This window comes from Kogia breviceps, chromosome 11, assembly GCF_026419965.1.
Source record: "Kogia breviceps isolate mKogBre1 chromosome 11, mKogBre1 haplotype 1, whole genome shotgun sequence".
Classification (NCBI taxonomy): Eukaryota; Metazoa; Chordata; class Mammalia; order Artiodactyla; family Physeteridae; genus Kogia; species Kogia breviceps.
The window spans coordinates 88,879,775-88,902,092 of record NC_081320.1 but is presented as its reverse complement, the minus strand read 5'-3'; the positions used below and the strand labels follow the sequence as shown (position 1 = coordinate 88,902,092).

Genomic DNA, 22,318 nt, shown 5'->3' with positions numbered 1-22,318 from the left:
ATCACTTTAACTGTAAATGGATTAAATGCTCTCATCGAAAGACATAGTGTGGCTGAATGGATTAAAAAAACAAGACCCATCTATATGCTGCCTACAAGAGACTCACTTCAGAGCTAAAGACACTCACAGACTGAAAGTGAAAGGATGGAAAAAGATATTACATGCATAAAAATGAAAAGAAAGCTGGGGTAGCAATACTCATATCAGACAAAATAGACTTTAAAACAAAGAGGAGGACTTTAAATGAAGAAGAGGATATGACATTCATAAACATATATGCACCTAACATAGGATCACCTAAAAATATAAAGCAAATATTAACAGACATAAAGGGAGAAATTGACAGTAATACAATAATATTAGGGAACTTTATTCCCTACTTACATCAATGGAAAGATCATCCAGACAGAAAATCAATGAGAAAACAGTGGCCTTAAATGACATATTAGACCAAATGGACTTAATAGATATCTACAGGACACAAACACAGCAGAATATACATTCTTTTCAAGTGTTCATGGAACATTCTCCAGGAGAGATCACATGCCAGGCCATAAATCAAATCTCAGTAAATTTTAAAAGACTGAAAAGATTTCAAGCATCTCTTCTGACCACAACAGTATAAAACTAGAAATCAATTATAGTAAGAAAACTGGAAAAAAAAACAAACACATGGAAACTAAACAACATCTAAACTAAAAAAATCAACGGGTCAACAAAGAAATCGAAGAATCAGTACCTTCAGAGGGTCAATGGAGATGAAAATGATCAAGCAGGGAATATCAACATTAAATACCCATTTCCTGGGCTTCCCTGGTGGCGCAGTGGTTGAGAGTCCGCCTGCCGATGCAGGGGACGCGGGTTAGTGCCCCGGTCCGGGAAGATCCCACGTGCCGCGGAGTGGCTGGGCCCGTGAGCCGTGGCCGCTGAGCCTGCGCTCCGCAACGGGAGAGGCCACAACAGTGAGGCCCGCATACCACAAAAAAAAAAAAAAAAAAATACCCATTTCCTAATTCTCAAGGAAAATATGCTTTATCAGTGAATTAGAATTTTGCACACAAATGGAACCCTTTTCTGTCACATCATCTGAAGAAAGGTCTACAATTTAAGGAAAGGTATGAAACTAGAATTCATAATAACACTCAAACGTATAAAAATGTATTCAGTATCAACCATCAAACAACAGTTTACCTCCTGAATAATAACACAGAATACTATGTCCTAAAGGAGTTCTAGTAAGTTCAGTTTTGAAGAGTATGACCTCACATGCTAGGGGAGGGACTAGCAGAGGAACTAACCAAACAGGGACCACAGGCAGGGTCCTCATGAGTGAAAAGAACAGCACAGCATGGTTTATAAAGAAATCCAGTCAATGGCGATGTCATAAGAAATTCACCTACCTCTAAATCTAATAGAAATTGAAGTCCTTGCCAAGCCAGACAACAAACTCCAAAACTAAATAAATAAAAGGTTGTTCTTTTAAAACTACTTAAGAAACACTTTCCACCAGGCAAAGATTTCCCTTAGTGCTAGACTGACCATGTGTGCTATACACACATTATGAACAGCCAGGCATAATCCTCTCACTTCTCCAGGCACATATGATTCTGGAATTAATACAAGTAGGGCCAAGGATGGAAAAAGGACGCTAACACTCAAAAAGTATTTTACTTCCATCCTCAAGTTTATCCCACGGTTACCTGTCAAATTTCCACACTTGTTTTGTACCAAGGGTCAACTTTTCTTTGAAGCCTTGAAAGAAGTCCATGCTTATGTACGTCAAATGCAGCAGCCCTGAATGCCCTTCCTTTGAGCCATTACTCAGGGCCTGAAAATTACAAAGATCCTTAAGACTCCTAAAAGCTTTAACAAAGCCTGTGAGAACAATTTACATCAGGTCATTGACCAACCCAAACATCCTGAGTAGGGCTCAAACGGGGAAATGTAAAAATAATTTAGGATATTAAAGATGTGTAGTCTACCACTAAATAATTACAGAAGATCTTCAGTAGCTCAGGCCACCCGGCATGTAATTTCTTCCCAAGAAGGAAACTACAGGTCCAAACAAACATCAATTAATGACATGAAGCATTTATCAAGTCATCTCTTATTATTTCCACTAGTGGAGTATTGAAAATTCCAAATTGAAAATCCACTGATAACTCAAAAATTGTTTAAAAGATTTATCTTCTTAATGATGTTTTGATTAGGCTACCACTCAAATTATTTTGAGTTCCCAAACACAACAGCCAACAGTTGATACACAGCAGACTGAAAGGAAAATTCTGAGCCTAAAAATTAGCTGATGTGAGCCACAAGGAGAAAATAAAAATGTAACTTTAAAATCAGTGAGAAAGCAGCTTTCTGACATCCCAGAGAGAGAAGATTATTAATCACAGTCCACATCTGCCTGTTCATAAGATTATCAGGATGAGAAAGAACATGGATTACTAGGTGATAAGGTTCATGTAAATATACATAAGACAAAGGTAAGCACAGAATAAGCACGGAACAGGCAAAAGAGAACGAAAGGGCAAGGCAATTCCAAAACCACATTTTTTTGGCTGGTTGTTTTAAGCAATTTTGGTAAATAAGACTAGTTTATTTGTTTTAAACTTTGACAAGGAAAGAAATAAAGACTATATAGTTAGTGAGCATGGTTCCATGTTTTAAAAAGAATAGATAAATGCTTAGGAAGTGCCTTTCAGTGAAAGTGGAGAATATTTAAAGGATAAATATTAATCCCACTTAAGACCAAATTTTTTTTTTTTTTTTTTTTTGTTTTTTGTTTTTTGTTTTTTTTTTTTTTTTTTGGTGGTACGTGGGCCTCTCACTGTTGTGGCCTCTCCCATTGCGGAGCGCAGGCTCCGGACGCGCAGGCTCAGCGGCCATGGCTCACGGGCGCGGCCGCTCTGCTGCATGTGGGATCTTCCCGGGCCGGGGCACGAACCCGTGTCCTCTGCATCGGCAGGCGGACTCTCAACCACTGCGCCACCAGGGAAGCCCAAGACCAAATATTTTTAAACTCCACAGAAATGTTTCCATTTATTTTCAGAATTCATGCAGCCAACACCAACAAACTTCTTGAAGAAACAAAGGGGAAATGTCCAGGTTTGGGTATTTGGCTCATTATTTATGTACTGTTAATGCTCATTTCTCGTTTTTACCTCAGGATCCAAGTTTCTGAAAACATACATTCTTGTCTTCTCCATCATTGCAAACAAATCAGGATTATCTTTGGCCCACTTCATATCCCAGACATCTTTTCGCTCCAATTTTAACAACTCGCCAATAACTTGCTGTCCTGTGCTGTCTGTTACCCGAGCATCCAAGTCAAAGAAGGTCAGAACTCCTGAGATGTCTATGATAGCAAGACGACTACAAATAATGAAATTGGAGAAGGGGAAAAAAATTGTAAAAGTACCACCTGCGTTCATGAATATAATTATTTATCACCATTCTTCAAAATAAGTTCATCAGAACCCGGGAATAAGGTAGAAATGGCTTTAAATAAATAACTGGCTTTAAACTAACATGTATAAATTTGATAGAAGACATGGGCTGCTTTCCATTTTGCTTCCTTGTGAAAAAAAGTATCCAAAGGGATTGAAGCAACTGGTATGCAAATGATTTTTTAAAAATTACTCTAGAATTTCTATATTTTGCCCAATGAGAGAAAGACATCTAGACCCAGTATAGTAAATATAATATTTAAATACAAATATACTATAGTAAAACCACACTGAACTGTAAGACAAGTTTAAAACAAACCCAAGTCTTTGCGTTTATTACATACATACAACAAGCCCAATGGATGACTTCTAAGTCTAACAGGGACGTGAGGAAAGCTTTCAGACTTACCTGGAGTTGCAGTTCAAGGATAACTGGTAGGCTCGACAATTAAGGGAGTATTTTTGAATCAAACCAACATTAGGAAGACTGTATCTCTGAATGGTGCCAGATTCACGACTCTACAGAAAATATTTTTGATTACTAAAGCATATTTACCATAATAATATTATAATTACAACTACAGGTCTCTCTAAATGTTCATACATTTGTTTCAAAACCAAAGTGACGGTGTCATAGTGAATTCTCAGTTCTGATCCTGATCATGTTCTGAGTACAAATTTACCTCATAATTTAATTAAAACCTTTTTAAAGTGGCTGAAGGTGATCTAATTCTTTTTCATGTCATATTCAAGAAAGAAGTCAGAAACCTAGCTCTTTAATAATACACAAAGTCTTACATCACAAGGAAGATGTATCTAGGGTTATTTACAGTTGTCTAGGTTAACATTCGGGGTACATTAAAGGCTAAAATATAAAGCACTTATTGAACTAAATTTCATATATGTGAAAAATCAATATAAGATCACCGTAGGAAACAGCTGTTACTGAAAGTCTATGTTTTTAGCCAGTAGCCACCCATCTATGTGATACCAGTTTGTGGCAAAGGGAGATGATCAGAAAGCAGTGATACAATGAGTATTAGTTTAAATGTGCTTGAAAAGAAAACAGAATATAAGTTTCTATGCGAGTCTGTGCAAGCCTGAAGGCTGACAGATCAACAGCTAGAGCAACAGACAGGAGAGAGCTGTGATTTTCAAACCCCGCTGTGCCTCCGGCCACAGCCATGGGGAGAAAGCAGAAGGCTGCACTCAGCCCATCGTTCCCTGTCCCCTTTCTAAGGGGAGCAGCTCTGCCCTCCCAGCATGCTTCTCCAGAGAGGCCTATCAGAAAGGCTGGGGAGGGCAAGAGAGCGGTGAGGAGGGCGGATAGTTTTTAATGTATAAAAAGGAGGTATAGGCTTTAAAAGCTTATATTGAAGTACACAATAAGATTTTGTTTTTGAAAAAGTGGGTCCTGGGGCTTTAAAAGTTTGAAAAAGGCATGGTTCTAAAAGCTGTTTATATTTCAACAGTGGAAAGTTTTAAACGCAGAAGATACCTTTCCCATTAAAATTTTTGGCTGGTATTAAAACTATTTGAGTGTCTCTTATAGGTAGACTCTCATTTAGGAATTAAGTCAATTTTTGTAACTGATCTGACCTGCATTTTTTTTTTAATTTTTCCTGCAAATGTCAGAAACACAACTAACACAACCAAAAACCTGCTGTATAGCAAAGAATCTAAAAAGAAAACAAGAGACTCCACAGACCTGACTGTAAGACAAACTGCCTTAAAACATATACCAAATTTATTTGGTGAGGAAAAATGAATACTATGTTCTTAAGATTTTTTTCCCCCATAAACTTAGCTAATGTCTAAAGAATGTAACTAGAACTGGAAATATACACATGCAAGGATCTATTTACATAAGTCGAATTTAATGACTCTCCCAGCATTACTATATTAAACATTTATTTCTAAAATTAATATTTTCAAATGTCAGAGCTCAAGAAAAGGCACAACATTGATACATTGATTTTATTTGAAAAATTCAGCAAAAATTTGCCACAGCCTTCTTTATTTTACTGGCTACCAAGCACACTACCTCTTCACTCTAATTCTTATGGAAGCAGCTGAGCCAAAGCACTTTCTCCAATTTGAAAAAGCAGGCCACACAGAGGAGGAAACTTTCCAAGACCTACTACCACCATCCATCTGTCCACATCCGCCAACCTCTATAGGGCTCATTCAACCCAGCCTCCAACTCTCCCCAGCTGGCCACGATTCTACCGCTTTCACAAAGTTATTTTTGGCAAATGATTAACAATTTGTGAGGCAATCTTTAAAACTTTCTTATTTCTTTTGTTGGACCTAGTAAAACTTGAGGTGCCCACAAGATGATATTCAAATCCAGAACATGTTGCTTTATTCTATTTTTAACAAGTTAAACAATTATTATTCATAGAATAAGTTTTTCTTTTAACAACTTACCACAATCAATGTCTTATCAGATGCAGTTATGGCACAAATTGGATCCCTTGTGCCCTAAAATAAATCAGCATTACTCTTTAACAAATATTTATTGACTGGCTAATCTGGTACAAAGTAGTATACGATTCACTAAGAAGAATACTCTAACTATATATTTATTAACTTAACCAACATTTACTTACTGAGCACCTACTATATGCCAGACATTGAACTAAGCACTGGAGATACTCGGATAAAATCTTTGCCCTTGGGGATTACTCAGAAGTCTACTGGGAAAGACAGTGGAACCAGCACCTAATGACAGTACAGTATGATCAGAGTAGAGGTAAACCACAGGAGTTATAAGTGCACAGAGGGAGGAGCATGAACTTATACCAAAATGGGAAGAGAAACAAAAACTTGAGCTTAGCTGTAAAAGATGAACATTCAGCAAAAGGACCAGTGCGCACCAAAATAAAGAAGGGGACAAAGGGCATGGCACTGCTACAACCTGCATGGATTATTTTTTTAAGCCAGTCTCAAAAGATGACATGCTATTACATGCTATATGATTCCATTCGTAAAACATTCTCAGAGTGACAAAACTATAGAGATGGAAGCAGATGAGTGATTGCCAGAGGACAAGGATGGGGGTAGAGAGTAGGTGTGAAAATGAAGAAGTAGCACGAGGCAATTCCTTTACGGTGGTGCAGTTACATAAAACTACATGTAAAAACTAGTGAAAACTGAATAGGAATTGGGTCGTAGTCTAGTTCACAGCATCACTACCAATGTCAATTCCCTGATTTTGAAATTACACTATAGTTATGTAAGATGTCACCACTGAGGGAAGCTGGGTAAAGAAGTTCTATGTGCTATTTTTGCAACTTCCTGTGAGCCTATGATCATGTCAAAATAAACTATTTTTCAAAATCAAAAGAAGAAAAAACAGATCTAGATCGAAATTTTTAAAAGAATTACTAGAATAAAATGCTATTCATTGGAAACAAATTTTTTTCAGGTCTCAAAATAAAATTACAGTATTTCCAAATCTATGGATATTAACATTTGCTGGCAATAATAAAATCACCTACTTGAATGGCTTTACTATAATCAAGCACACCATCCACCGATCCAGAAGGAGTATCATCAACATGATAAATTCTGAAAAAAAAAATTTTAATTTCAATGATAGTATAAGTAAGGTTTATACTATCTCATGATCTCTAGAATAATTAAAGGATTGGATGACACCGATGAATACTGTTATTTAATATTACTGTCCTGATTATTTTAAAGAGTTCTTGACACAGCTCAATCTTACAAAGGCAGAAACTACCTACCTTGTGTTTACTAGTTATGCAAGTGCCGTGTTCCTGAGAGCTATGCCGAAACTGTATCTGGACACTGAATCATATTTCCAACGAATTTCGGTAAGCCCCAAGAGATATCTTCCGTTACTCTCCCAATGAACATCAGTCAGGAACAACTTCTAAAGCACCGTGTTTCTCTGTTGTTTCTCCATAATTTCCCTTCTAACGATATGCTTAATAAAGGTAAAACTTAAGTGTATTTGGGAAGCTCTAATTAATGGAATTCTTGTTGTGAAGTAAAGAACCCTCCCCTATGCCTACTGTGTTACGAAGATGCACCACTTCTGGTGTTCCATCTCTCGGATGCCTCTACTGTAACACTTATTCACACCACAGTACTGCTGCTAGTTTCCTTGTCTCTCCCACTAGGCGGAGATTTTCCTAGAGGCAAAGACTGCATCTCCAGTGCCTGCCACACATCGTCAGGCGCTCTATAATGTCTGCTGAAGAAGGCATTAGAATGAATGGAGGTGAACAGAGAAGACACATCACTGAGTAGCTACGAGGCCCTGGGCAAGTTATTTAACTTCTCTGAGCCTCAAGTTCTTCATCTGTAAAAGAAGGCTAACAATTCCCCCTTTGCAGGATTTTTGAAAGGCATAAATAAAATGATGTTTGCAAAGCACACGTGCACAGAGCCTGATACATAAAAGGAGTTCAAGACATTGCAGCTGTAATATAATCACGGGAAAATTAAGCCATTTTGCATCTTTAAAATATCATGAAATTTTTATCATTGTTAAATTGAAGTCATATTTGTACTTTCACCAATATAATAAGGAGATCAAATGTTAAAGAAATGTATTAAATGCAGAAAGGTATACTAATTTAGAGGTACCATGTTTCTGCTTTCTAATACATTTTTATTAAGTACATACAGTCAATATTTCTACTTAGTTATCACAAAATAAAAGTCAAAAGTTAGAATAGGAGGTCTCTCAAGAGATCATTTGACCCAAATCCCTTTCTTAAAACAAGTAGGGTACTACAAGAAAGGCCAATCTGAGTAAAGGGGCTCAGAGCCAGATAAACCTGGCATTGTGTCCCATCTCCTCTTATCAACTGGGAACCTCTGGCAAATAATTTACACCGTGTGTCTCAGTCTCCTCCTGTGAAACAGGAATAATACGAGTACTGACTAGACTTCCCGGTGTCTGGCAAACAAGAAGTACTCCATCAATGTTGGTTCCTATCAACATCATCAACGGTATTTTACAGATGACGAAACTGAAGTTCAGAGAGAACTGGCCCAAAGTCATTAAAACTAGTAAGTATACCCCAGACAGAAATATAAGGAAAGGATGCCTTCTTTATTTAAACAGAAGCCAGAATCTCTCTAGCTGGTTCACAGAGCACAGTCACTCCACGGAGAGGCTAGACTTTTCCTGCCCCAAACTTGTCCTAAGATCCACCTTCTCGCCACAGACTGCAGGTCTCTTGTTACTAGTGCTACCACTGCCACATGCTGTCCTCAAAGAGGCCAAAGGTTCTTCCCACTGGGTCTCTCAGAACTACAGAGAATACAAGATACAGTATTTTTTTCTACTTCTTTTTTTCCCTGCTTCCACATGAGTTCAGGTATCCAAAATACTTTTACTGGGGTTATATCACCTACCTTAGTACATGAGCGAGTCTTAAAGGGAGGGGAAGACTGCAGTAAGATCTCAAGTATGTGTGAAGGACAATGATTTGAAGAAAGCAACCTGAGATTCCTGACATGACTCATCGCTTCCTACCACCACCAACACAGGCCTGTGCCCTCATTAACAATCATTAGGTTAAAATGACTCAACCAAATGCTTTGCTTAAAGCCTTAGGATGACCACAGAAGGGCAGCAAACATGGACTATCACTAACAGAGACGATATAACTTACAAAACACAGTAAATGCACTGCTATACTATAAAGAATATAAAGAATCCCTCCATCCTGGCTCCTAATTTCTCCACCTGGTAGAGTCATCTTTACCCCCAGTTATCAGAAATAGTTCCAACCCCAAAACCCCTGGAATCCAGGGCAAGACAAAGAAGGCAAGTGACCAATTCTCCCCACCTAGAGACCTCCTCCGTGTCTGTGTCTAAGGACCTGCCTCACCTGTGATGATTATGATACTAGAGTCACCCCACCGTCCTGGAAAGACCTCTACCTCTAACCCATAGGAATGAAGTTTTGGTTAGACAATCATATGTCAGTGTAGCATTATAACTCTAATAGGGCGGGAGTAGGTAAGTGAGAATAGCCATCCCTTATAAAAACATAGGTTTCCAGTCTTTAACTCTAAAGGCTTTTCTTTTGTTACACCATGCTACCTCTCTTTTATTTTGATAAATTTAAACACATAAATCTGAAAGATATTCAAATTAATGGAAAATTATTTCTAGTAATCAAAACAATTTACAGTTCTCGAGCATGACAATTTGTAAATAGCTACGTCCGATTTAAATGTGATATGGTTGAGCTACTAAAAAATGTTCATCAAAAGATATACCTTTCTCTCCCTTCTTTTCGAGACCGGGTGATCTGATTAATTTCCAATGCTGTGAGCTTCTTTGCCACACGATACTGCCAGGTATAAAATGCTTCTTTTGAAGCTGCTATCACATGGGTTTTGGTCATTGTAACAAACAATGGTACTATTTAAAAGAACATTAAGGCAATTAGGTTACAATTAGACAGAACCACAAAATGTGCTGCAGAAGACTTCAGTGATCACTGAGTTCAACCTCACATCTTATAGACAATATACCCTAAAAACAGTCTGAGAACTCAGAAGAGTCAAAAGTTTGTAGGACCATACAGAAATATCAACTCAAAATGAATCAAACGTAAGTATAGAACTCTTAGAAGAAAACTTATGTGTAAACCTACGTGACATTGGGTTAGGCGATGATTTCTTAAATAGGACACCAAAACCGCAAGCAAGAAAAGAAAAAGTAGATAAACTGGACTTCATCAAAATTAAAAACATTTGTGTGTCAAAGGACACCATCAAAAAAGTGAAAAAGCAATCCACAAATGGAAGAAAATATTTGAAAATCATGTACATGATAGGGAATTACATCTAGAATGTATAAACAACCCTTGTGACTCAATAATAAAAAGACAGATAGCCCATTTTAAAATTGTGCAAAGCATCTGAGCAGACATTTTTCCAATAAAGATATACAAACGACTACTAAGCAAATGAAAAGTTGCAAAACATTATTAGCCACCAGGCAAATGCAAATCAAAATCACAATGAGATAACACTTCACACCTACTAGCATGGCTAGAATCAAGAAGTCAGACAATAATGAGTATTTGCAAAAATGTGGAGAAATGGTAGGAATGTAAAGTGGTGCATCCACTTTGGAAAACAGCTCGGTAGTTCTTCAAATGTTAAATATATCACTAGAATTACCACATGCCCTAGCAATTCCACTCCTAGGTATATACCCAAGAGAAATGAAAACATATGTCTACCCAAAAACTCGTACACAAATATTCAGAACAGCATTCATGAGAGTCAAAAAAATAGAAACAGCCCAAATGTCCAAATGGATAAATAAAATCCCACTCGTTCCTGCCCTCCCCACTACCATTACGGCTTGGTTCAGGCCTTTATCCTTCCCTCTGATCTCATATGTCTTATATTTCCTCATTAATCTAGAAAATGAAATTCTCCAAAGTTCCTTCCAATTTAGGAATATAGTCTCTTAAACATTTTTTTCATCTGTTCCATTTCTTAGAGAATATTTAATGAAATTCCTACTGTGTACCCTTTGATGAAGTAGTCTCATCAAATCCATCTTACAGGTAAAGAAACAGAGGATTAAAGATGTAAAATAACTTGCCCAAGGTCACAAACAACATAAACAATATAAAATTAAACACACACATTCACAAAAATATAGAAAAACAAAAAGCTCTTTCATAAAAGATCATTTTAGTAGCTAATTTCTAAATTCACAATTCAAATGGTACAAAACATATTGTTCTATCCAAAACTACTGTACAAAGTAATCATTAATACAGTCAGAATAAAGGGACAGTGTTAATAACAGCTACCATTTACGGAGTTCTGGCCACAGTCCCAAGAAAGGACATTTAGGGCAGTAAGAGACTTAGGAACTAAACAAAGAATTAGAAACTAGACTGATGGTATAGTGTTAACTGAACAGATTAACAAGTCGAGATTCAAACACAAGAATTTTTATATGCTAAACAAATAACTCAGTATAGTTGAATCATATTAAAAAGTTTTTTTTTTCATTACAGTTGCCAAGATTTCTCTATTCAAAGTGTGTACCACTACCAAACTCTAGAGGGAGTGAGAAGCCTTCCTGTAGGGAACAGCTGGTTGGAAGGCAGTCCTGAGAATGATGGCAGAGCCCAATTCAGGGGGAGCCCTGAGTGGGACCAATGAGCAGGCCAGGCCTAGGCTTTGCTGAGCTTTTGCTGATCCCATCGGCACTAAATCATAAGACATTTGCTAAATATTCAGTAAATTCTACCATAGGTACTCTGATGCTGGTAACTATTATGCCTTTAGTGTGATGTGAAGTAAGTTCACACACCTTAACTGCTTTCTAATAAAGCAGTTTTTCCTAAGCATATAAAAGCATTTTTCTAACCAATGTTTAGCTACAATTATACATTATACTCATGTTTCCTTTTTCTTTTGATGCATCCTAAATAATCACAAGTTTATTATCAGCCTAATTAACTCAAAATTTAAAAGTTAGTGGTTCATAGCAAGTCAGACTTCTTGTTTTTACATCACAGGCACTTGCTAACTCTGTGGCCTTAGATAAATTACTTATTCTCTCTGAACCTCTGTTTGCTTACTGTAAATTGAAGATAATAATAATATTACCAACCTTATAGAGCTACTTTAAGGATTAAGAGAGATAACAAATATAAACCATAGTACAGTACCTGGCATAGAATAAATACTTAATAATAATAATTTTAAATGCCAGTATTTATTGAATTTTTTACATTATATGTCAGGCATTTTTATATAATTATATAGTTATGATATATAATTATATTAATATATAATTAATGCATTACATACATAACTAATACCTACCCTATAAGGCAAGCACTATTATTACCCCCATTTAGCAGATGAAGAAACTGAAGGATGGAAAGGTTAAATAACTCACTGAAGTTGCACAGCTAGAAAGCGGTAGAAGCTGGGACACAAAGACAGTCAATCTGGTTCCAGAATCTGTGCTCTTAACCACTATGGCAGACTGCTTCTCATTAAGGGTTAATAACTGTTAGGTGTGGTTGCTATTATTTTTTGCTTTTTATAATAAAATGATATATAAATTCACTAGTCAATACAAAAAACAAATACAATATATATGAAACATGTTCTTTTGAATCAGTATGGCAGTAATTTTGGCAAATTCATATGGGTAGATAATCCTATCTACATAAATTATGCTAGATCATTATTTATTATCTATCCCATCCAGGTGGTTTAGTTCTTAGTTTGCTAGAACTAAACCTCTAGTAAAAAGTTAGAAGACCAAATTTTAACAGACTGAATATTTTAGGAAAAAAACATAACCAGGAAAAAAGCAGTCCATGTCCTTCTCAACTATGCAGTATCCAGAAAGAAAAAATTAGAAATATCTAGAAAGATCATTGGGAAAAAATTGTAAAGAAAGTAATTATGCTTCCATTAATTGAAACTTGTAACACTGATAGGTAATAGTTACTAGCTAAGCAAGGATGTAAAATAATTTAAGACAATCTAGGAATTCACATATAAGTAAAACCTGCTTGTAATATTTTAATGCTGAGGCCTGAAATAGATGTCTACGTCTGTAATGTTCCCCCACTTTTCTACCTATTTCTCAGTCCTTTAAAGAGCTGGTAAACTGAAATTGCACTGAACTGTTTTCATCAAATCACCTCTCTCTGGCCTATATGGAAGACAGTGCAAATGCTACCGGCCACCATTAGAAAGCTCCTACGTGCTCCCCACAAAATGGCTGCAGCACAGGCACCCGGGACTTTTCAGGCACTTTTCATGCCTTCATTCCCTGCAAATGCTGTTTTCTCTCCTTAAAATGTTACCTGAAGAAATACTTATCCTTCAGAACTCAGCTCAAATGAAACCTTCTCTAAGCAGAAAAAATGTCCCTGACATCCTTATGCACCGATATCTACTTATCTAGCACCTAGCACACAGCAGGGGAGCAACTGTCATTGTTCAACAGAATAACTATATTTTAATTATCTGTTTAGACATTCTACAGGAAATGTCAGAGTTAATTTCTTATCACTCCCAGTACTGTACCTGAAACAGTATATACTCATTGATGGTTTGCTAAATAAATAGATTTTATTTTAAATATTTTCATACATTCAGTAAACATTTGTTATGGGGCAAGCACAGTGTTAGGCAGTGGGGATACAGAAATTAATAAACATAGTTAGACCTTTAAGAAGCTCAAAATCTTGGAGGGAAGGTAGATAAGAAAATCAATCATCACAGTGCAGAGTAAGTACTTTGGATAGAAGCACACCAAACGTATACTGAGGGCTCAAAGGAAGAGGTCCCCAAAATGGACCCTAACTCTTACATGTACAGTACAACAGAGCCTCACAAAGTTACCTTCTGTAATAATACATAATGTTCTTTTTTAAAGTTTCTCTAGAGAGTTCCAGGAAGAGCAAATGACAAATCATGTTTCCTAGAACACTCTCAGTTATATACTTTTTTTGCTTTAGCCTCCAGTCCTCATGAAAATTTGGCATAGAAACTTTAAAAAGGAATGTTACAGGATATGTGTGAAGCAAAAATGTTGACTCTCTGGCTGAGTTTACTGCAGACCAGTGAAAGAACTGTTTGTTAAAATTTCAGCCAGTGAGACCGCAAAAAAAAAAGTTTCAAGACTCAGAACTACAAATAATCATGCCCTCAAGCATTTGCCATTTTATGAAGGTAAAGGATTTACATCTGGCTTTATTAAAACATAGACTGCATGTGATTATGATTACTTTGAGGCTATAACCCTGTCATCATTATGATATTATGATAAAACTTTTGATATTAAAAGAAAAAGCATAGAATCTGAAGACTGACAGAATTCTTCCCTTAGATTTAAGACTATTATATTTCTAATAAATAGAAGATATTCATGTGATAAGTATAATAATTTTAAGCTAAGGAATATTAACATTAACAAAGAACACTAACATTTATGTACATATATAAATAGAGAGAGAGAAACACATAGACATACCTAACACTGAACATAAGACAAGAAGTTGAAAAGTTTCAATGTTTAAAAGTGAGTTACCAAGACCCTAAACATAGAGTATAAAATATTTGAGGCCAGTAAGTATTCTTCACATTTGCTTGTATCACCCAAAGACCTTAGCAAAATACTTGGAAGGCACACTTTAACATTTAATTGTTAAGGCTGAATGTGAAATCTAAAAACAAAAAAGGCTAGTCCTCAGATTCAGAAAATAATTCAATGGGTTTTCAATTTTTGAAACCTACTATTTTTTCTAACACCATATCCAATAAACTAATAAACACTTTAAAAGAAAATCATTATTTTGGAAGTTATAGTGAAATGGCAACAAAATATTTGGTAACAATTTTTGACAAAATACTAAGAATAAGATTTGCAATTTTTTATGGTTACCTTCGTAGCTATTGGATAGAGGGAAGAGTAAATCTAAAGAAACAAATGCCTTTTGAAAACAAAAACGTCAGGAATTTTTTTAAGTTGTCCCTATTAATAAACTAATTTCATCAGAAAAATCTGGACAGGGCAAACTCACTTTAACAAGCAGCTAAAGTGTTTTTTGTGGAAGAGAGGTACTTGGCAGTTTATTAATAATAAAAGTGGTTTCACGGCAAAATTCTTTCTATAATCCTCAGCATATTACATACTAATCATTACAATGGATACCAATTCTCATACAATTATATTTCCCATTTAAAGCAAATGATGGCAGTATAGCAGTCGTGAGATTATTGTGAATTTTAGATAGAGTAAACTTAAAAGTTATTGTATTAAGCAGGATCCTTCTGAGAGTGAAATGGGGCATTACTAATAATTTTACCATGACAACAAGCATAGACTGGTACTGAACCTGAACCTGGCAAACCAGGAAGTATGTTCATCCTTGTTTTAGAGAATACCATTCTAATTAACAATACCATTGTTACATTTTAAAATTAGTTTACAAATTAAGACTTGATTAAAGAGGGAGCAAATATTAACATTTCCTTACCAAGATCAATGTACTTGGGATCCAGAGGTGTGCCAATAGAATTACAAAGAACTAGCACAAACTGTGAACAAATAAAACAGAAAGTATCAAAACTCCTGCTTATGTACTCTAAAAGAAATAATGTTTAACATACCACGCTTATCTCTTTTTCAAGTATCACTAACATGGAAAGAATTGATAAAATTAAATACAAAGAACAGCAAAGATAATCTACAGCACAAAAGTAAAGAAATATGAACTAAAATTAAACTAAGGCTGATTTCTCAATATAGTGGAACACTGGTTTTTAAGAGACCATTTAGGAAACACAAGTACACTGGCTACTTTTCGTTTTTATACTTCTAAAATTCCTGGTCAGCTATAACCTCAAAACTCATTTTTATCCTATAACCAGCTATGTAAGAGCTAACAATTTGTTACCGTTGCACCAAATGTTTCCATCTCGTTCTCCTCCTTGGAAGCAATATATAAATGACATGAGAAATTCAGAAAAATTCAGTTAATTCAGAAAAAAACATAACCCAACCCAATGAAAATAACTTAAAATGCCCAGTGGTTAACACAAACACAATTAGCAATGATTAATATTAGGAAAAATAATCGAACATAATGCACACTTTACATCAGATTATTCTAATGATAATTTCATTTGTTTTTGCTGTTAGTCACCTTCTCTATATCTAATACTAAGAATAATATTTTACATAGATGTTTTCCTGATTAGAATAATAATTCCAAATAAACCAATTCTCAATGTACTATTTACACAGACTTCTTCTTTTCTCAGTATCTCAAGTAAAACTTGTTTAATTTCATAAATGTAAACTAAATGTAAATATCAGTAAAATATCAGAATGTACTCTTCCACTACTTAAAACAAGCTTATTTACTGCCACAAAATACAAATGTTTTACATACTTATTATTCACATGCTCAGAGCTTAAAGATTCAAGTGAGACATCTTTCTAAAAATAGAAGTCCCCCAACTTCCCATTTCTTGCTCCCTAGAGTAATTACTTTCAGCCCCTGTAATTCATTCTTTTGCCATTTACCTCCACAAATGTAAGTAACATGTTTACAATGCTACTTCTCGGTTCTGTTTGCTTTCAATTCAGGACATCATGTAACCATTACTTTCACCCCTCCTTCCCAGCCTCCCATTACACAGCACACTCCCATCACTCCGCCTTTCCACTACAGTCTTGTTAAATCAGAATTTAAGTTTTTAAATGTTATTATAGTTCAATTTTTAAACATTTTTAATTTTTTAAAAAATCTAGTGACTACATCATTTTGACTCTAAATGCTATTCACAGCCGAGGCAAGTATAACATCATTTATTTTCCTTTCAAGCATGCTTTAAAGCTTTCCCTGGCCTTTATTTTTTTCTCTTTGCTTAGTTTTCTCTGTGTTTATTACTAACTCGAGTCCCCAGTTGTCTCCCAGTTATCTATGTCTCCCCTCAGGAGGTCAACCACATTAACGCTTCTACTAATTTCATCTTGAATTTCTTTTGGAGCCACCTGGGCTGCTCTCATTTGATGACTCACTCCCTAGGCATGTGCACAACTGCCAGCTGGTACCACTCCACACCACTGTTGTCAGGTTACCTTGTTTCTTCCTCTTTCTTAGTTTATGCTTCGTTTTGGTTAAACCATATCCCGAAGTAACTTCCTAAGTTAAGAAAGCTCGGAAGGTAAAATTTTGGTGATCTCGTACATCTAAAAATGTCTTTATACTACCCTCATAGTCAATGAATAGTTTGCTTAAGGTGTGCAATTCAAGGTGGGAAATCATTTCCCCTCAGAATTTTGAAAGCAATTCTCCAAAGTATTGAGGTTGACAAGTCAAATGCCATTATGATACCTGATCCCAGGAAATCTGTTCTGGAACCAAGTGGGAAATGAAGACTGCGGTAACGTGAATTTAACTGCCCTGTTTTCAGCAAGAGTTCCTCACCCTTCCCTGTGCTTGGTGCCCTCCAGTGCAGGGACTCTATATCCTCTCTGGAGGGTAAACCGGTCTCCCTCGTGGTTAGAAGGGCAGCTGCCCACAGGCTCAGTAGGGGGAGGGAATCTAGAAATCTGCTCCTTTATATGACCCTTTTCTTTTTCCCAAAGTATTCTCCTGCCTGCATAATCTCTGGTACTTCCAAATCGCTTTTCTGTTCACTTCTTTCTCCCACCAGGTATCACCACCAAGTCCTGTGTTTCTGGGATTCTGTGATATAAACTCATTGCTTCTTTCCTTTCTCCACTGATGGCGGAGGGTTCCATTTTCTTGGGTCTGCTAGGGTAATTACCACTAATCTCCCTACTCTCTAAACTCCAAAATTATGTTGCTCTTTTCTCTCCCTTTCTGATCCCTATGGGCTTACAGCTTTTTAAAAAATACCTTTCCTGTTGTTTCAGTGAGTTTCAAGAGAGAACAGAGCCAAATGTGGCTGCTCAAATGGCCACCTTAAACTAAAAATTCTATACTTTTTAATGGGATAAAATAATTTATAACACAGCCAAAGACATTGGTAGGCCTTTTTTGAAAAATTTGCATACTTCTGCAAATATTTAAATTGTTAGCAGACGTTTTTAAAGGGCATTATTCATATTATTTATAGTATGTTATGAGACATTGACTTTTAAAGCAAACTAAGTCCACATAAAAGTACATTTCTGAATGTCAAAGCTACCCAAATTGTTATAAATGGCCATTGTTACATAATTTCTTGAGCGTTTGTACTAGACATCTGATTATTCATTTCTACTTATGGAATTTTAAATTGGAAAAGAATTGTGGCATTTTAAACGTATTTCAGAGACAAAAAGCTTCAGTTCCGGTCAATATAAACTGCCAATGGATTAACTAATTGGAGAAAAAAATCACGGGACACAGAACCAATGGGGTCATATAACTTTCCAAACAGAGGTCTAGACAGACACGGCCAATAAACCCAATACTTTTCTGTACCTGCCAGTACAGAGGCCGTGCTTGAGAAGACGGAGAACTATAGCCCAATTCTGCCAAGTAGCTAACCCATCTAAGTTTTCAGATATCAAGGAACACCTACCTGAGGATGATTTTCATCAGCTTTTGTAGCCAAAATGCAGAAATCTCCACAAGTTGTAACAGAAATGAGACTCTTCACATACTTAACATATTTCTCGTTGTTTTTTGTATCCCAAAATATAACACAGTACTCTGGACGATCAGGTCTGGTATAAGCATAAACTACAGTGTTTGAGCAATAACCCCACTAGGAAGAAAAGAAGAAGGAAAGGGAGGGAACAGAAGGAGGGAGGGAGGGAGGAGAGAGAGAGAAAGAAAGAAAGAAAAAGAAAGAAAGAAAGAGAAAGAAAGAGAGAAAGAAAATGCAAGCAATTAACATTGGGAAAGTCATATTATTATATTTTTCTTCTAGAAATACTGCAGATATGTGGTTTATCAGTGCTGACAAAATAAATTCTTTAGAAATGGAAGAGAGAAGGACTGAATATTCAGTTTAATCTCTTTTCTCACTAAAATAACAAATCTAAAAGTAATAAAGACGGTTAAAAAAATGTACTGCAAAAATAAATTTGGTTTAACTTTCCTTATTTTAATTTGTAAGATTTAAGCTTCAGTGGTGAAAATTTCAGATTTTTCAATAGTCAGTAACACCTGCTCGGGGGACAACAGCAAGAGAGATCCCTGCCAAAGTTCAATTCTGAGTCCTGAAGCCAAAATTCAGAAATAGCGGCTTTGCCTTTTTTCTCCCATCCACGTTTTTATATATTTGTTTTTATCAGAGTAACGTATGCACATAGTTTATAGTCAAATAATTCTACATGGCTTATTTAACACAAAAACAAAATGCAGGACCACCCTGCCTAATTTCCTCCTTGGGGTAGCCATTTACCACTCTTTTAGCTGTATCTGTTTTGGTATTGATTTCCATATCACATGTGGATTGATTACAGAACTTAGAGCTTTCCCTCTCCCAACAAATTTACACGTAATTTTGAATAAATCAATATTCAATGTCTACATTATTAACACTGTGTTCACTCTTCTATTTTGCGGGGGGATGGGGGGGGCGTGCTGTGGGGCATGTGAGATCCCAGCTCCCTGACCAGGGATCGAACCCACGCCCTGCCACAGTGGAAGCACAGAGTCCCAACCACTGGACCACCTGGGGAGTCTCCAATGTTTACTCTTCAAAATAATACGGTGATTACTTTCTAAAATAAACTTTTTAACTCTAAAGTAATTTTAGATTTACACAAAAGTTGCAAAACTAATATAGTGTTCCCTATACCCTTTACTCATTCTCCCCTGTTGTTAACATCCTACATTATTACCACAGGACATCTGTCACAACTAAGAAACCAACACTGATACGTTACTATTAACAGAACTCCAAACTCAATTTGGACTTCATTTGTTTTTCCCTAATATCCTTTTTCTAATCCAGAATCCCCTCTGGAACACATTATTATATTTAGTCGTCGTGTCTCCTTAGGCTTCTCTGGGCTACGATGGTTTCTCAGTCTTCCCAGGTTTTTGATGACCTTGACAGTGTTGAGGAGTCCTGGTCAGGCAGTGTGTAGAATGTGCCTCAATTCACGTTAGTCTGATGTTTTGCTCAGGCTTAGACTGGGGTTACCAGTTTTTAGGAAGATCGTCGCACAGGTGAAGACCTCTTCTCATCACACCACATCAGGGGGTAGTGAGAGCCATGTGACGTCACTGATGATGCTAACCTCGATCGCCTGGACCAGGGGGTGTTCTCCAGGTCTCTCCACTGTAAAGTCACTTTCTTTTTTTCCCCTTTTTTTCCATACTCCACTCGTTGGAAGTAAGTCACTAAATGCAGCCCACACTCAAGTTGGGGGAACGAGGTAGGGGACTTTGCTCCACCTCCTGGCAGGGTGGTGTCTAGCAAATTAGAATGCTTCTGTAAGGAAGATCTGTTTCTTCTCCCCCATTGGTTTATTTAAACAATTTATTGATATCAGTTTGTACTCATGGACATTTACTGTATAATGTGGGTTACAATCCAACGTTACCATCATTTATTTTGTTGCTCCAGTTGTTCCAGCCTTGGCCACTGCGAGCTCTTTCAGGCTGGCTCCCTTGTCCCTTTGGCGTACCCCATCCTTTTGTTTTTTGAGCACTTCCTTACTTTCTGGCACTATAAGATGCTCCAGGCTTATCTTGCATTTTCCCTGCCCTAGTCCTAGAATCAGTCATTTCTCCAAGGTGCTTGACCTTTAAAAATTAGATATATAAGTCTTCTCACAACAACTATCCTTAGTAGTTCACCAGCTCAGTCTCATACTTCACAGCTTGTTTGGGGTCAAATGTTAAATTGAAGGCAAAACATTGATTAGTCATTATGCTGTGTAGTTTCATTTTCCCCTTCGGATCCATTCTCCGCCCTTCTCTGTCTTGCTCCGTGCCCTGGAGGCTGACTTCTATGATCCATTACCAGGACTACCTTGCCTTCTGCTTTCCAGTTGGGCTTGGCCAATAGAAGGCACCAGCAGGTGGTGACATGGGCTGACCTATTTACTCCCCAAGGCTGTCTCCGCCCGGCCAGCTAGCAGTGGCTGTGCCCCTATGGGGTAGCCCCTCTTGCGTAGCCACAGAGCTGGTGGGTTCCAGGAACAATACTTCCTTCTCTTGCCCACTGCTGCTAGTCTCTGGGTGCTTGCTTTGTCATCCCTTTCTGGTCCCCTTAACTCCGCTCATTCCTCTGTAATAAACCCTTCATCGATCTCTCTTCAGTTCCTCCTTTGTGCCATCTGTTTCCTGCTGAGACCCTGACACTGTTGGAGCAATTTTACTAATTAAATATAGTATTCCAGGAACATTTACCAGTTCTAAAAAAGCCTGAAAAAGCCTCCTTTCAACTGGTTTCTAAAACAATGTGGCTATGAATATATGCAAGAAACACCCATTACACTTTCAGCTATAACAAAATTATATCATAAGAACATCTTTTTTTTTTTTTACAACTGCTCTAAATACTCACCTTATAATCGGGTCGAATATTTGCAAAATATATAAAAGAATCAACAGCTAGTGCAATTTTCAGTCCACCTCCTTCCCAAGATACTGCAGACATCTGCTTTCCAGGAATCTTCAAAGTACCCAGATGCTGAAAAAGGTAATTATATTTAACCTAAAGTATCACAATTAAATAAAATACCACCAATCACTTCACAGAGATCAAAAGTGGTACAAAAATTATTTTATGAAAGGTTGCTACAAACTTCAAATCATTTCCCTTCAATTTTTATAATGTAAAGCAAACATATGAGAGGAGAAATTTACAAACTATAGCCAAAGAATTCAGTAACAAATTTCATCAAATCTAAGAGGCCAGAGATTTAAATAGGTATCTTTATTTTTATGTACAACTTAGGAAAGAAAAACACACTGCTAGCTAAAAATAGGACAACTTTGATTTTAAGATGCACCCCAATTTAGGGTCGTAAAGAATTGTGCTTCTTAGAATCGATGAAATACTGGAGTAACAAACTCAATCCATAAAGTCTTGCCTCTCGTTCATGCCCCATCCCACCCCCAAGAGCCAACCAGATGCCAAGCGTTTTGCTTTCCCTCCTTTCTATCCTCCACTACAATTGCCTTCTTTCTTGACTGAACTATGGTGACAGCCTCCTAACTGCAATTTTTACCTTTCGTCTCTTTTCTCATTCCTGCCCTTCCAATTCAATCTCCACTCTACTGCCATGATTATCATTCTAGAACACATATCTAATCATGTCCTACTCTGCTTTTTAAAAATGTTTAATAATTTTTAAAAATCAATAGCTCCCCACCAGTACGTTC

At 36.7% G+C, this 22,318-nt stretch overlaps 1 protein-coding gene across 7 annotated transcripts in view; it reads right to left on the bottom strand.

Moving 5' to 3' along the window:
* WDR35 (WD repeat domain 35) overlaps positions 1-22,318 on the bottom strand; it is a 63,410-nt gene that overhangs the window by 22,842 nt on the left and 18,250 nt on the right. For 2 of the 7 annotated variants that reach the window (XM_067008053.1, XM_059078608.2), the window contains exons 9-17: positions 21,498-21,623; positions 18,552-18,737; positions 15,908-15,940; positions 15,488-15,548; positions 9,723-9,867; positions 6,956-7,025; positions 5,883-5,936; positions 3,862-3,971; positions 3,168-3,378 (exon numbers count right to left, since the gene is read on the bottom strand). In XM_067008053.1, coding sequence (XP_066864154.1) covers positions 3,168-3,378; positions 3,862-3,971; positions 5,883-5,936; positions 6,956-7,025; positions 9,723-9,867; positions 15,488-15,548; positions 15,908-15,940; positions 18,552-18,737; positions 21,498-21,623 — 996 coding nt within the window. The remainder of the gene's footprint in view (positions 1-3,167; positions 3,379-3,861; positions 3,972-5,882; positions 5,937-6,955; positions 7,026-9,722; positions 9,868-15,487; positions 15,549-15,907; positions 15,941-18,551; positions 18,738-21,497; positions 21,624-22,318) is intronic. The other 5 variants (XM_067008055.1, XM_059078609.2, XM_067008054.1 and 2 more) reach the window with 4 other exon arrangements.